Source organism: Peromyscus leucopus, chromosome 3, assembly GCF_004664715.2.
Source record: "Peromyscus leucopus breed LL Stock chromosome 3, UCI_PerLeu_2.1, whole genome shotgun sequence".
NCBI classification, from domain to species: domain Eukaryota; kingdom Metazoa; phylum Chordata; class Mammalia; order Rodentia; family Cricetidae; genus Peromyscus; species Peromyscus leucopus.
Window position 1 is genome coordinate 46,342,545 of NC_051065.1, and position 14,024 is coordinate 46,356,568.

Sequence of the window (14,024 nt, forward strand, 5' to 3'; positions counted from 1 at the left end):
CAAGAATACTTGTGATGCATATTCACAAATTAACAACAGAGATAGGAAAGAATTCATGGCTTATATTGTATTCATACATGCACGTGCTCTTTCTCTGATTGTAGTTAACGTATTAGGCTTATTTTATATATACTATGGCACTATTCCTTATTTTGCGTTGTTTTAATTTTTACTATTTCTGTAGTCTCTATTGCATTGTCATGACATGCTGTATTCTATGAGGTTTCTACTAACTATTTACTATGTCTAGACACTTGAAGATAAACCTCTGGTGCCATCTATGGCTAGAAGGACTGACTGACACCCAGAAAACTTTTAAAACACCAAGGTTAAGGCCATTACAGTTTGAACAATAGTTTTCAGCTATCTCATACCAATTCAGGGACACAAGCTCTACATTCTAGGCTAGGCCCTCAGCATGTCTTAATTGGTTAAAAAAAATCTCCCTTTGTTCAGGGTGAGGCTGTGGAGAGTCAACCTAAGCTTTTCTCACTGTGATTCCAGTCAGGAGGAACCCCCCTTCAGCAATGTGGGTGAGCTGTTTGCCTGGTAATATGCAGGTCTGGTGAATGTAGAATCCTAGAGAAATGTACCCAAATCATTCATGTATCACCCTTGTCACAAGCTTGCTAACATGAAATACTTTCCTCTACTCAAAGGCACTATAGTTTCCTTCCTAAGCAAGGAATATCTATTTCAGTAACTGACTACACGGATAATATCAAAGTCTGAAACCTCCTGCTGTGGCCACACATCCTGTTGGGATCTTAATGGATACTTTCTATAATCCTACCCTGATGAGGAAGGACTCAAAAACAGAAGCAAAAACAAAGGAGATCCACATAGCATCCATATGAAGAAGCTGGGGATAGGATCTGGTCATCCCAGAAAAGATATTGTCATCTAGGCCCAAAACTTGACTAGTACCCAGAGACTAACAGCCACCAATAAAGGAGGCCTTTGCCCATGGTTGACTCAGATTCACTTTCTGCTTTAGACTTAGATGTTTGATTGGGGAACATGAAATTTCATAGCTCTGAGGCTCCTTTCCAAAATGATGTCTGATCTACCAGCAATGTTAGTCTACTGAACAATAGTATGATATCATTGGAGAGAGAAGCATCTGCCATAAATATCTCCTTTATATTCCTTTTAAACTGATTATTGAATTGTTGGATAATGACTTTTCTGTTGGGGAAAATGTAAACCCCTCCTTGAAATTATGACAATACACATGTTATCTAGCTTCATATTGTATATCTATAGCCTGTCACACACCTCTATTCAGAGACACACACACTAAGCTCAGCTGGTCTTCTAACACAAGAGAGAGAGAGAGAGAGAGAGAGAGCGAGAGAGCGCTGCTATGTATTTGACCAAAGTGGAGAACACCATGGAAAGTCATACTTTGAGTTTGAAGGCAAAAAGATGTAGATTGCAATCTCAATGTTGATAGTCTTTGGCATGATGGGCTGGGACATTTCATGAGCTATCAGTTGCTATGTATAAAGTGACATGTAGAAATCATCTTCTACAGCCAGGCCATGGCAGTACATGGCTTTAATTCCAGTACTCCCAAGGCAGAGGCAAGCTGGTATCTGTGAGTTTGAGGCCAGCCTGATCTACATACAGAGTGAGTTTCAGGGCATCCAGAGTTACAAGAAAACTCTGTCTCAAAAAACAAAGATTAAAGAAAGAAAGCAGGGATGGAAAAAAAAGGAAGAAAGAAAGAGAGAGAGAGAAAGAGAGAGAGAGAGAGAGAGAGAGAGAGAGAGAGAGAGAGAAAGAAAGAAAGAAAGAAAGAAAGAAAGAAAGAAAGAAAGAAAGAAAGGTAGGAACTTTCATCTACAAATAATACACTAATGTATGCCCTAGTCTTAAAACATGCAGTTTATGCCCACACCCCAACACCCAACACAGAGTAGGGTTCCTACCATAAGATAGGAGCTGAAAACTGCTAGTAGAGACCTGGGGACTTACGGATGGCTTGGGGCCGACCCCAGTGTTTGGAACTCTCTATATGAGCTCAGCAGGGCAATGGGGATATTACCAAAGATCTAGAAGCATTTCTGTGCCTTGGATAAGGCTGTGTGGCATCTCATGAACCCTCTCTAGTACATCATCAGTGAGAGCAGGAAAGTTAAGGGACAGAAAGCCTGTCACTCTGTAAGGCTGTGGTGAGCTGGCACAGAAGTACACAGCAGAGTCCTCCAGCTGCAAGGCACTCATGTTCATCTCAGAGTGATAGTCACCGAACTGCTGGACTGAGAATCGGTTGGGCATGTTTCCTTTCTCTCCCTCCAATTTTTTATAATACTGAATGAGGAACCTCAGTTCCTACCCCAGAGTCTGTTGGTACCAGCTCACACTGGCATGTCCAAAGATGGGACTACATTTCAAAATGGACCTTCCTCCCTTTGCTTTGATTATGTGTCTTGGAGACTGGATGACCTCAGGATTGGCTGAACCTGGGGAGGCAGGAAACAGGAGTGAGCATCCAGAGAAAGAGTAGATGGATTCAGCAGCAGCAGCAGTAAAGGAGGTGAGGAGCAGTCCCACCAGGGCTCAGGACTTACTTGTTCCCAAGAGAAAGACAGTAACATAGCAGAGCAGGGTGGGTCCCCAGGCAGAGTCAGGGAGGGCAGTGTCACACATCCTTCTCCTCAGGGTGCTGCTCTCCTTGGTGAGAGCAGGAGTCAGCTCCTCCTTCTCCTCATCTCATTGCCTGTGATGTCAGGCTCTGAGGTCAGTGATCTTGCTGGCTCCCATAGGCTGTCTGTACCCTTGGGCATACTCTACTGGCCCAGCCCTTCCACTTTTAGCCTCAGCCTGCTTAGTGGGAGGGAAGATGGCTGTGCTGAATAAATATGGCTGGCTTTGAGGAAATCCTTTGCATGCTCTCCTCTGAGGCCCTTGCTTCCTTCTCTTCTAGCTCCAGGAGGTTTTGGATTGCCAAGCCTACAGTTCAAGCCCACAGTTCATGGCTCCCTATGGTGATGCTCAGTTTATGTACAAAGATGATTGACCACCTGTTGCTTGCCTTGGGCTTCCTGAGACAGCACTGTTTCTGATTCCACAGCTAATATCCTACTGTGGGCAACAAACCAGAGCCCTGGAATCAGCTCACTCCTTGGATCCACAGTGCCCCCTAGTGACCAGCTATGCTATACCTCTAATGGCTGTCATAGAGGCTGGGAGGTCAAAATCAGGTATCAGGGGAGAAGCAAAAAGCATATCAGAGTTATTGCCAGCTCCAGTGTACCCACCAAAATCTCAAATATTGTTTGTGCTAGTGAGAGAGGCATAAAAGAAACTCAATAAAAAGTAGAATACAGTAATTTCTAAATTGTATCACAGTGTCCAGGGAGGCATAAACTAGTCATTAGACACCAGATGCCTTTGGAAGGGTGTGGACCTGGGCAAAGCCTTTAGTCTAAGAGATTTTTTATGACAGGCTAACTGTGGGTGCTGTCAATGGAGAAGCCCATGGAGCACTTGGAGAAATAAACCATTCTAAGGAAGAGAAGGCAAAGAAAGAATGTTGCAATTATTAAAGACAACTTGTCTTTGAAGAAATTAAAATATTAAAATTTTTTATCGGAATCCCTACTTGCATATTTGACCATTTGAGGTTATCCTCAGCTCACTGACACCTTGTTTTCATTTCCTATGTGTTTTCTTATGAATATGATCTTTAAATTCACCAATCCTTCCTTCTGGAGCATCCAATCTACTGCTACTTACAGTCAGCTATTTCTCATCACAGACACTACAATTTCTACTTCTAGAATCTTGATTGGGAACTTTGCATGTCTCCCTCATTTCTATCAACCTCTTAAGGTGAGTGCTGCAGTTACACTGTTTAATGTCACTGTCAATTCCTCCGCAATGGGTTGCTTTCTAGTGACTGATTTTTTCCCCTAGTGATGAGTCCTATTTTCTTCCTTCTTCACAAAGCTGTAAACTTTTATCAAATACCAAACTGTACATTTTATGTTTGACAGTGTTAGATAGATACCCTGATTTCCTTATTAATAAATTAATATCTCTATTGTGCAATGTGCTTATGTCACTGAAAAACAAAAATCAGGGAAATTCCTAGCAGATCATTGTTGCTCTTTGTAGGCTCTGGCAAAGATGGATATAAAACCTAGAGATAGACACAACTTAAAAATCCAAAAAGTGATGGGTAGGGAGAAAAGTATACAATTTTAATACAATGAAGTATTGAAATACATCAAATTCATACACACCTAAAATGTAACAAATATGTGAAGTGAAAGAAACCAGTCACAAAGAAAAAATTTGTAATTCTGAACATAGACTTCAAAAATAGGCAATATCAGAGCCCTGAGGGAAGAATAGTTACTGCTTAATTGGTTTAAAGAGGAAAACTTCTTGGCAAATACATATTGAGGTTGGTTCTGCAACACAATGAATATGTATAAATTACCATGAGGTCATAGATATTAAAACAGAGATGGTGTTCAGAAAATGGCAGTCTATTGTGTTACTTTGGTTTCTGCTTCTGCTGAATTGAAGGTGCTTGGGATAAAACAAGTGTAGGTAAAAAATCTTTCTCTCAGCTTCTCATGGTAGACAAAACACAGACTCTCCAAAAGAAGCAGGTGAGCCTCTCCCTGGAAGTCTCACCAACCAGGAAGGATTAAGTTATCACAGGAGGAGATACTGGAAGCCCACAACCAGACAGACATCTTAGAGTCTAACATCCATCTCTTAAGGATATTTTCAGTATTCCCCCAAACTTTTATTCTTCCTCAAACTTTCTGCATCACCTACTCCTCAGCCTGTGAAGAAGGAATAGAAGTTTCTAGATACCAGTAGGTGTTTAGATTTTCATTGTCTTTTCACTTCACATCCTGAGGCATGCAATTACCCTGCATAGCATTTTGCTGGTCAATCTGTGAATTTATTTCCTAGACACAATGCTGAAAGTAAACAAATATAGCTTCCCTCATAAGCATCAAAGTGAACTTTATTATTACCATGTATTTCATTATGATCATAAAAATTAAAAAGGAGAAAAAGAAAGACTATCTTCAAAATGACAAGGTGAATAAAAGTAAAGATTAATAGCTGAATCCTCCATGGAGGTACTTAAAGGAAAAGACCCCAAGTAATTCAGATGCACTGGTAACTAATAAAATGGTGTTTGTTAGAGAGCATCCCATGAAATGTTTTTCGATGTTGTTGTCATTTTCTTCTGTAGTTTATCACAGTTCCTGGCAGTTTACAGTTCTGTGCACATTTTGTTTTGTAATTCTTTAGAAAATGTTCCTATGTGGTAAGTTTGAATTCAAGGATCATCACTTCAGCTGTGAATGTGTTTTTTATAAGGGACAATGAAAGAAGTTAATGATTTGTGGTATTTCTATTTACTTATTTTTGACTTGACAATTGGGAGGAGCATTCTGTATATCCTGGGTTACCTTTTATTAATAATAGTATTCTTTATCATTTTGAAGTAAGAATTTTATGGGTAAGGTATGCTGTATTACAAAGCAACATAGTGCTTGTTTGGTTTAGATGTCAACTGTTCCTCAAATACTCCAGTATTAAAGGCTTACTGGTCTACCCAGAGTTCAGAGGAAGGACTTTAAGGAAGATTCTATCATGGAGGATTAGCTTTCATCCATTGCTAATCTGCGGATTAAATTTGTAATAGAGAGGGCATTGAATCATTGAAACAACTTCAGAAAGAAGGGGCCATTATGCATTAAAAGATCTCTCTCTCTCTCTCTCTCTCTCTCTCTCTCTCTCTCTCTCTCTCTCTCTCTTTCTGTGTGTGTGTGTGTGTGTGTGTGTGTGTGTGTGTGTGTGTATGTATGTCTCCCTCCCTCTTTCCCTCTCCTCCTCCCCCTTCCTGCCTTGCCTTCATGAGATGGCTCTGCCATGTTCTTCCTGTCAGGCTGTACTGCCATACCACAAGCTCCTCCAACTAATCATAGACCAAAACTTTGAAATACTGAGGAAAATACACCTTCTTCATTTATTTTCTTGGGCCTGCCCTGGTGCCAGAAAGGTAACTATGACAGGAATGTCCAAACTCAATGCTGACTCAGTTTTGTTGCCCAGTCTGTAGAACAAGGTGTGGCATGAGCAGCTTCCTGCAGTCTTCTACCCAATTACCACCCACTGAGCCAAGTTAGTGACACATTACAACAAGAGAATATGATGGTTTTATTTGTAAACTCATCAAGACCTGAAAAATGAGTTGTATACCTTGATGTCTGGGATGCTAAACCCTCTTCTGGAAGATAAGGAATTACTTTTCCATTTTCAAAGCATGAGCTATAGATAGATAAATAGATAGATAGATAGATAGATAGATAGATAGATAGATAGATAGATAGATAGAGATGGAGATATACTGATACATAACACTAAACAGACACCACCAGTTGCATTTATTCACACCTCACACAAAAACCCTTTAAATTAATAATTACAAAAATAAGAGAGCACGAATTTTAAAGCAGGGCAAGTGTGAATATGTAGAAAGAGGAGAAGGGAAGGAAGCAAAGTAATGAAATTAAAATCTGAAAAAGTAAAAGAAAAACAATCCAACTTGAAATACATTTTGATGGGAAGGAGAGATACAGAAGCAAGAGTGAAAGGCATGACTTCAGTACAGAAGAAATGTCCTTAAAAATATCTCCATAGTTGAAAACAGCACAAAACACATGAGAAAGTAAAGGAATTTAGACAAGTTTAGCTGCATAGTAAAGAACTTGGGAAGGCTGGGGAAAAGATGAGTGAAGAAAAAGAATTAGGACCTCCTGGGCTATTATCTTAGTTAACAAAGGGACTACCGACATACAGAGTAAACACAGCCTGCAAACAGACCATGCTTACAGAGGCAGGGACTTCCTGGGGCACACAGGAAACTTGTCCTCCTAATTTACTTTATGTGCAGAGAGGAGACAGCCACACATTGCTGTGCATCACTGCTGGCACAGAAGTACACAGCTGTCTGAGAGGGGGAAGCCATCTCCAGAATGAGGGAGAAGTTCTCTTGGTTTGGTCTGGTGACCTTGTACCCATCAGGGACATCTCCTTTCTCAGTGCTGTTAACACCATATGAGTAATGGATCAGCTTCAGTCCATGACCCAGGTCCTGCCGATACCAGTACATTCTGTTGTGGTTGTAAGTCTGGCGACAGCTCAGTGTCACCTTTCCTCCTGTTACTGTCACCTTGCTTCTTGGGTCTTGGATGACTGCAGCCTCCATGTGTTCTGGAATAGAGGAAGACAGAGCCTGATGATGTCATCTCAGCTAAAAAAACTTTGGAATTCTGCTGAGAGAAGCACACCTGTGGCCTGCCCAGCACTCACTTGCACACAGGAGACTCAAGGCCACACAGGAGAGCCTGGAGTCCATCTCAGGACCAAGGCAAGATCTGATGTCTTCCAGCCCTGTTTGTGGAAACTAGAGCTGGGGCTCTCACTGATTAGTGATGTCACTGTTTCCAATAAATGCTTAGTTGCAGAGTTGACATGTCACTATTCTTCCCTACAGAAGCAAGCCAACTCTCAATTATAATCACATAATTAGATTACACAACAATATTTGGAGTGCATATTCAAAAATTTCCAGCTGAGATCAGAAAGAATTTGTGGTTTGTTTTTTTATGTCTAGATGGATGTACTCATTGTGTCTAGATGGATTGTAGTCAACATATCAGGCTTGTATTATTTCTACTCTGATAACACACCTTATTTTCCTTGTTTTAATTTTTACTGTTCATACAGTCTCAGTTGCACCCTCACACCTTGCCGCAGTCTTTGAGGTTTCTACTAATTATGTACTGTGTCAAAATACTTGAAGAAAATCTTCAGTGTCATCTATGGCTACAAGTACTGATGGACACCCAGAAAGATTATAAAACACCAAGGTTAGGGTCATTACAATTTGAACAATTGTTTTAAGCTATCTCATACCAATACAGGGTCACAAGCTCCACATTTTAGGCTCAACCCAGAGAGTTTCCTCATTTACAGGAATTCTGCCTTTGTTCCAGGTGCAGCTGTTGAGAGTGTATCTAAGTCTTTGTCATTGTGCTTCCTGTTTAGAGGAACCCCCCTTCAGCAATGTGGGTGCCTGTTTGCCTGGTAATGTGTAGGTCTGGGGACTGTAGGATCCCAGAGAAATGTACCAAAATCATTCAAAAGCACTTGAATCACCTTTGTCATAAGTTTTTGTCAAATATGAAACACTTACCTCTACTCAAAAGCACTATAGGTTCCTTCCTAATTAAGGGATATCTCAGTTACTGCCTACACAGATAATATCTAAGTCTGAAACCTCCTTTCTGTGGCCACACATCATGGTGAGATCTTGATGGACAGTTTCTATAATCCTACCCTGATGGGGAAGGACTCAAAGCAGAAGCAGAGACAAAGACAGCACTCATGTGAAAAATCTATGTATAGGGTCTGGCCATCCCAAAAGCTACATTCTCACCTATGCCCTGAGACTGGTTGGTCCCCAAAGACCAGCAACTAACAACAAAAAAGACAAATGCTCATGGTTGAGTCAGCCTAAGAAGGAGTCATTTTATGTTTAAGAGAGATGTTTAGAGTGGGGAACATGAAATTTCATAGCTCTTAGGCTCATTTCCATAATAAGGTATGAACTACTAGTACTGTTAGTCTTCTCTACAATATCTAAATTTATACAATACTCTAAGTTCATTGAAGTGAGAAGCATCTGCCATAAATATCTCTTTATATTCTTTTTAACTTGATAGCTTGATTATTGAGAAACAAATTTTCTTTGGTTGATAATGAAAGTCTCAACTGAAACTATAAGAAGAAAAGCATCTGGTTTAATATTATACATCTATAAACTGTCAGGCACCCAACACATGCGCCCTAGGCTCAGCTGGTCTTATAACACAAGAGACAGTGAGCCCATACATTTTTTTACCAAAGCAGCTAATACCATGAAAAGTCATCCTTTGGTTTTGAGGGCAAAGAGATGTAGGTTTCAATCCTAGTGTTGATATTATTAAACATGAACTGTTGGATAATTTCATAAGCTATCAATTCCTGTCTATAAGCTGGCATGTAGAAATTTTCATCCACAAATGGATCACTAATGTACACCTTTATAATGAAACATGTAGTTTATGCCTAAACTTAGGCACCCAACAAAGTGTAGGGTTCCTCCCACTGGCTAGGAGCTGGAAGGTACTGGCTGAGGTGTGAAAAAAATCTGGACTTTTGGGGCCCACCCCAGTGTTTGGAAGCACTGGTGTGAGCTCAATTAGGCAGCGAGGGGATTAGTAAAGACCTAGAAGCATTTCTGGGCCTTGGATAGGGATGTGTGGCATCTCATAATCACTAACTAGTCCATCACCAGTGGGAGCAGGAAGATTAAGGGACAGAAAGCCTGTCACTCTGTAAGGCTGTGGTGAGCTGGCACAGAAGTACACAGCAGAGTCCTCCAGCTGCAAGGCGCTCATGTTCATCTCAGAGCGATAGTCACTGAACTGCTGGACTGAGAATCGGTTGGGGATGTTTCCTTTCTCTCTCTCCATTTTTTCATAATGCTGAATGAAGAACCTCAGTTCCTGCCCCAGAGTCTGTTGGTACCAGCTCACACTGGCATGTCCAGAGATGGGACTACATTTCAAAATGGACCTTCCTCCCTTTGCTTTGATTATGTGTCTTGGAGACTGGATGACCCCAGGATTGGCTGAACCTGGGGAGGCAGGAAACAGGAGTGAACATCCAGAGAAAGAGTAGATGGATTCAGCAGCAGCAGCAGTAAAGGAGGTGAGGAGCAGTCCCACCAGGGCTCAGGACTTACTTGTTCCCAGGAGAAAGACAGTAACACAGCAGAGCAGGGTGGGTCCCCAGGCAGAGTCAGGGAGGGCACTGTCACACATCCTTCTCCTCAGGGTGCTGCTCTCCTTGGTGAGAGCAGGAGTCAGCTCCTCCTTCTCCTCATCTCATTGCCTGTGATGTCAGGCTCTGAGGTCAGTGATCTTGCTGGCTCCCATAGGCTGTCTGTACCCTTGGGCATACTCTGCTGGCCCAGCCCTTCCCCTTTTAGCCTCAGCCTGCTTAGTGGAAGGGGAGATGGCTGTGCTGAATAAATATGACTGGCTCTGGGTAAGTCCTTTGCATGCTCTCCTCTGAGGCCCTTGCTTCCTTCTCTTCTAGCTCCAGGAGGTTTTGGATTACCAAGCCTACAGTTCAAGCCCACAGTTCATGGCTCCCTTTGGTGATGCCCAGTTTATGTGTAAAGTTGACTGAGCATCTGTCCCCCTCCCTGTGTCTTCTGAGCCAGAGGTGTTTCTGGTTTCACAGCTGATAGATAGCCTACAGTGGGCTCCATGTTGCAGCTCTGCATTTGCCTTCTGAACCACTGCCCACAGTTCAGTCGGTGGACCTGTAGTGCCCTCTAGTGACAAGGTGTGCAGTCCCTGGATGGTACCTCTACTGTCTAAGGCTAGAAACTCTCTAAATCAGGCATCAGGAGTAGGCCAGAAAACTTCAGAGAAATGTTGCCAATACCCATTTACCAATCAAAATCTCAAATATTGCCTGTGCTAGCAAGAGAAGCATGAAGGGAGCTCCATTTTTCAAAAACACAAACAGACAAAAAATCCCCAAAAGAATAAAATCAAAGTTTTTTCAGACCAGTCATTAGATGGTCAAAGGAAATACCTAGAAGGCCTGATTGCAGATGCCATCAGTGGAGAAGCCTCTGAGCAGTTGGAAAATAAACTAGTCTAAGGAAGTGAAAGCTGAAAACGGTTGAGTGTTGGAATTATTTCTTTTTTCTTTTTTTTCTTTTTTTTTTTTTTTTTTTTTTTTTTTTTTTTTTTTTTTTTTTGATTTTTTGAGACAGGGTTTCTCTGTGTAGCTTTGCGCCTTTTCCTGGAACTCACTTGGTAGTCCAGGCTGGCCTCGAACTCACAGAGATCCACCTGGCTCTGCCTCCCGAGTGCTGGGATTAAAGGCGTGCGCCACCCCCGCCCAGCGAGTGTTGGAATTATTGTTGGAGACAGCTAGCTAGCCTTTGAAGAAATGTAAATATTAAAATTTTATGGTCAAATCCATGCTTGCATATTTGACCATTTGAGGTTATTCTCAGGTCATCTTGCTCTCATTTTCTCTGTTTTTCATTATGAATGTCATCTTCAAATTCACTAATCCTTCTTCTGGAGCAGCCAATCTACTGTTACTTACAGTCAGCTATTTTTCATCACAGACACTACAATTTTTACTTCTAGAATTTTGATTGGGAACTTTGCATGTCTCCCTCTTAAAGTACGTGCTGCAGTTACACTGTTTAATGTCATTGTCAGGCAGTTCCTCCGAAATAGGATGCTTTCTAGTGATTGATTTTTTTCCCCTAGTGATGAGTCCTATTTTCTTCCTTCTTTGCAAAGCTGTAATCAATTATCAAATGCCAAACGTATATCTTATGTTTGATGGTGTTAGATACTGTGGTTTTTCTTTGTAAACACATTCACAGCTTTATTTTGCAATGTGCTTAAGTCACTGAGAAATAAAAATCATGGATGTTTCTAGCAGATCGTTATTGCTCTTTGTAGGCTTTGGCAAAGATAGATATAAAACCTAGAGATGGACAAAACTTAAAAATCTGTAAAGTGATGAATAGGTAGAAAAACATACAATTTTAATACAATGAAATATTCATTTAATACAATGAAGTACTTCATTTCAATATAATGAAGTATTTAAATAAGTCCAGTTCATTTACACATTGAAAAAGTATCAAATATTTTTTTTTAATTAAAAGAAATGAAACACAAAGAGAAAGAAATTATAATGCAATATTTAGACTTCCAAAAAACAGGCAGAATCATGGGTTTAAAGGAAGAATCATTAGTGCTTAAAGGGTTTATAGAGAAGAACACATTGGGAAATACCCAGTGGTAATGGTTGTACAATGCAGTGAACATGTATAAAATACCAGGGCATTGTTGTGGTAGCTTGAATGTCATTGCCCCCACCCCCACCCTCACCCCCCCCACACACACACACACTGGACTCATAGGAGCTGGCATTATTAAGAAGTGTGGCTTTTATTGGAGTAACTATGGCCTCATTGGAGGAAGTGAGTCACAGTGAGGGTGGGCTTTGAGGCTTTGCACAGTGTGCCAGTCAGTTCACTTCCTGTTGCCCTGGGATCAAGATGTAGCCAGCACCATGTCTGACTGCATGTCACTATGTAGCACTGTGACAATAATGGACTAAACCTCTGAAAATGTAAGCTGCTCCTTTATAAGAGTTGTGGCGTCTCTTCACAGCAACAGAAATCATAACTAAGACAGTTACAGATATAAAAACAGTGATGGAGTCCAAAAAATGTCTCTCCAGTACGCTACTTTGGTTTCTGCTTCTTCTGACCTAAAGGTGCTTGGGGAAAATGGTATCTTTCAGCTTCTCCTGGTAGACAATATACAGATTCTCCAAATGAAGCATATGAGCCTCTCCCTCGGGGTCCCATCAACCAGAGAGGATTAAGTTATCACAGGAGAAGACACTGGAGGCCCATATGATGCCCAGACAGACTTTTCAGAGTCTATCATCCATCTCAAAACGACATTTCCAACTTTCCCCAAACAATTTATTCTTCCCCAACTTGCCTGTAAAGAGATAATAGAGTTTCTAGATACCAGTGGGCGTGTAGATATTCATTTTCCTTTCATGTCCCTAGGAATGCAATTAGCTTGCATAGCTTTTTGCCTGTTCATTTTTAAATTTATTTCATAGACACATGCAGAGAGTAGAGAATGATCCACTCCTCTATAGCACTCAAAGTGAAATTTTATGTTACTGTGTAATTTATCCTTAAAAAGTAAAAATCAGTGAATATCTTCAAAATGACAAAACTCAATTAACATAAATATTAGTAGCTGAATCCTCCACGGAGTTACTGAAAGGGAAAGAACCCAATAATTCAGATACATTAGTAACTAACATAAATTGTGTTGGTTAGAAAGCATCCCATGGAGTATGTTCTGATGTGGCTCTAATTTTCTTTTGTAGTATAACACAGGTCTGTAGTCCACAGATCTGTGCATATTCTGTTTTGTAATTCTCTAGAAAATGTTCTTATCTGGTAAGTTTGAATTTGACTCATCACTTCAGCTGCTGATGCTTTATTTCTGAGTAAACATGAAAAAAGTTAATGTTTTGTGTGAATTACTATTTACTCTTCTGTGACTTAAAAACTTAGGTGGAGTATTATGGTATTTATTAAAAAATTTTTATTAACAAAATATTCTTTTTCTATGTTGGATAACAATTATATTAAGCAAGGTTGGCTATATTACAAAGCAAAATAGTGCTTATTTGGTTTAGATGAGAAGCATTCCTCCTCCAAAGATTCACATATTAAAGACTTAGTTTTCTATACTGTGTTCAGAGAAAGAACTTTGAGAAATATTAGAACATGAAGCTTTCGCTAATACATGGACTGGTTTACATTAGAAAGAACATTGAGTGATGGAGACAACTTCTGAAAGTAGGGTCTCATAGGAGGATGTAGGTCACTAGAGGCATGCAATTAAAAGATCTCTCTCTCTCTCTCTCTCTCTCTCTCTCTCTCTCTCTCTCTCTCTCTCCTCTTCTCTTCTCTCTTTTTCATCTTGGCTTTCATGAAATAGGCAGCTCAGCTCTGACATATTCTCCCTGCCATGATGTTCTACACCACTACAAGCCCCAAAACAGGAGGTTCAATTAATCACAGACCAAAACCTTTGAAACACTAGGCCAATATCTGAATTACACCTTCTTCCTCTGTTTTCTCAGACCTTCATGATTCCAGAAAGGTGACTGTGACATGAATCTCCAAACTCAATGCTGACTCTATTTTATTGCCCATCCTGTAAGATGGAGAGTAGCATGAGTAGTTCCCTGCAGTTGTATTTCCAATCACTACCCACTGAGCCAAGTTACTGACACATTACAATGAGAAAATCTGATATTTTTATTTGCAAATTCATCTAGATATGGAA

General features: G+C 40.5%; 1 gene segment (V, D, J or C); it reads right to left on the minus strand.

Annotated features, from left to right (window-relative positions):
* Window positions 1-6,181: 6,181 nt before the first annotated feature.
* Window positions 6,182-10,031, minus strand: LOC114687318. The segment is given in 2 exon segments: window positions 6,182-7,257; window positions 9,836-10,031. Coding segments are annotated over 2 exon segments (414 nt in total).
* Between the last annotated feature and the right edge of the window lie 3,993 nt (window positions 10,032-14,024).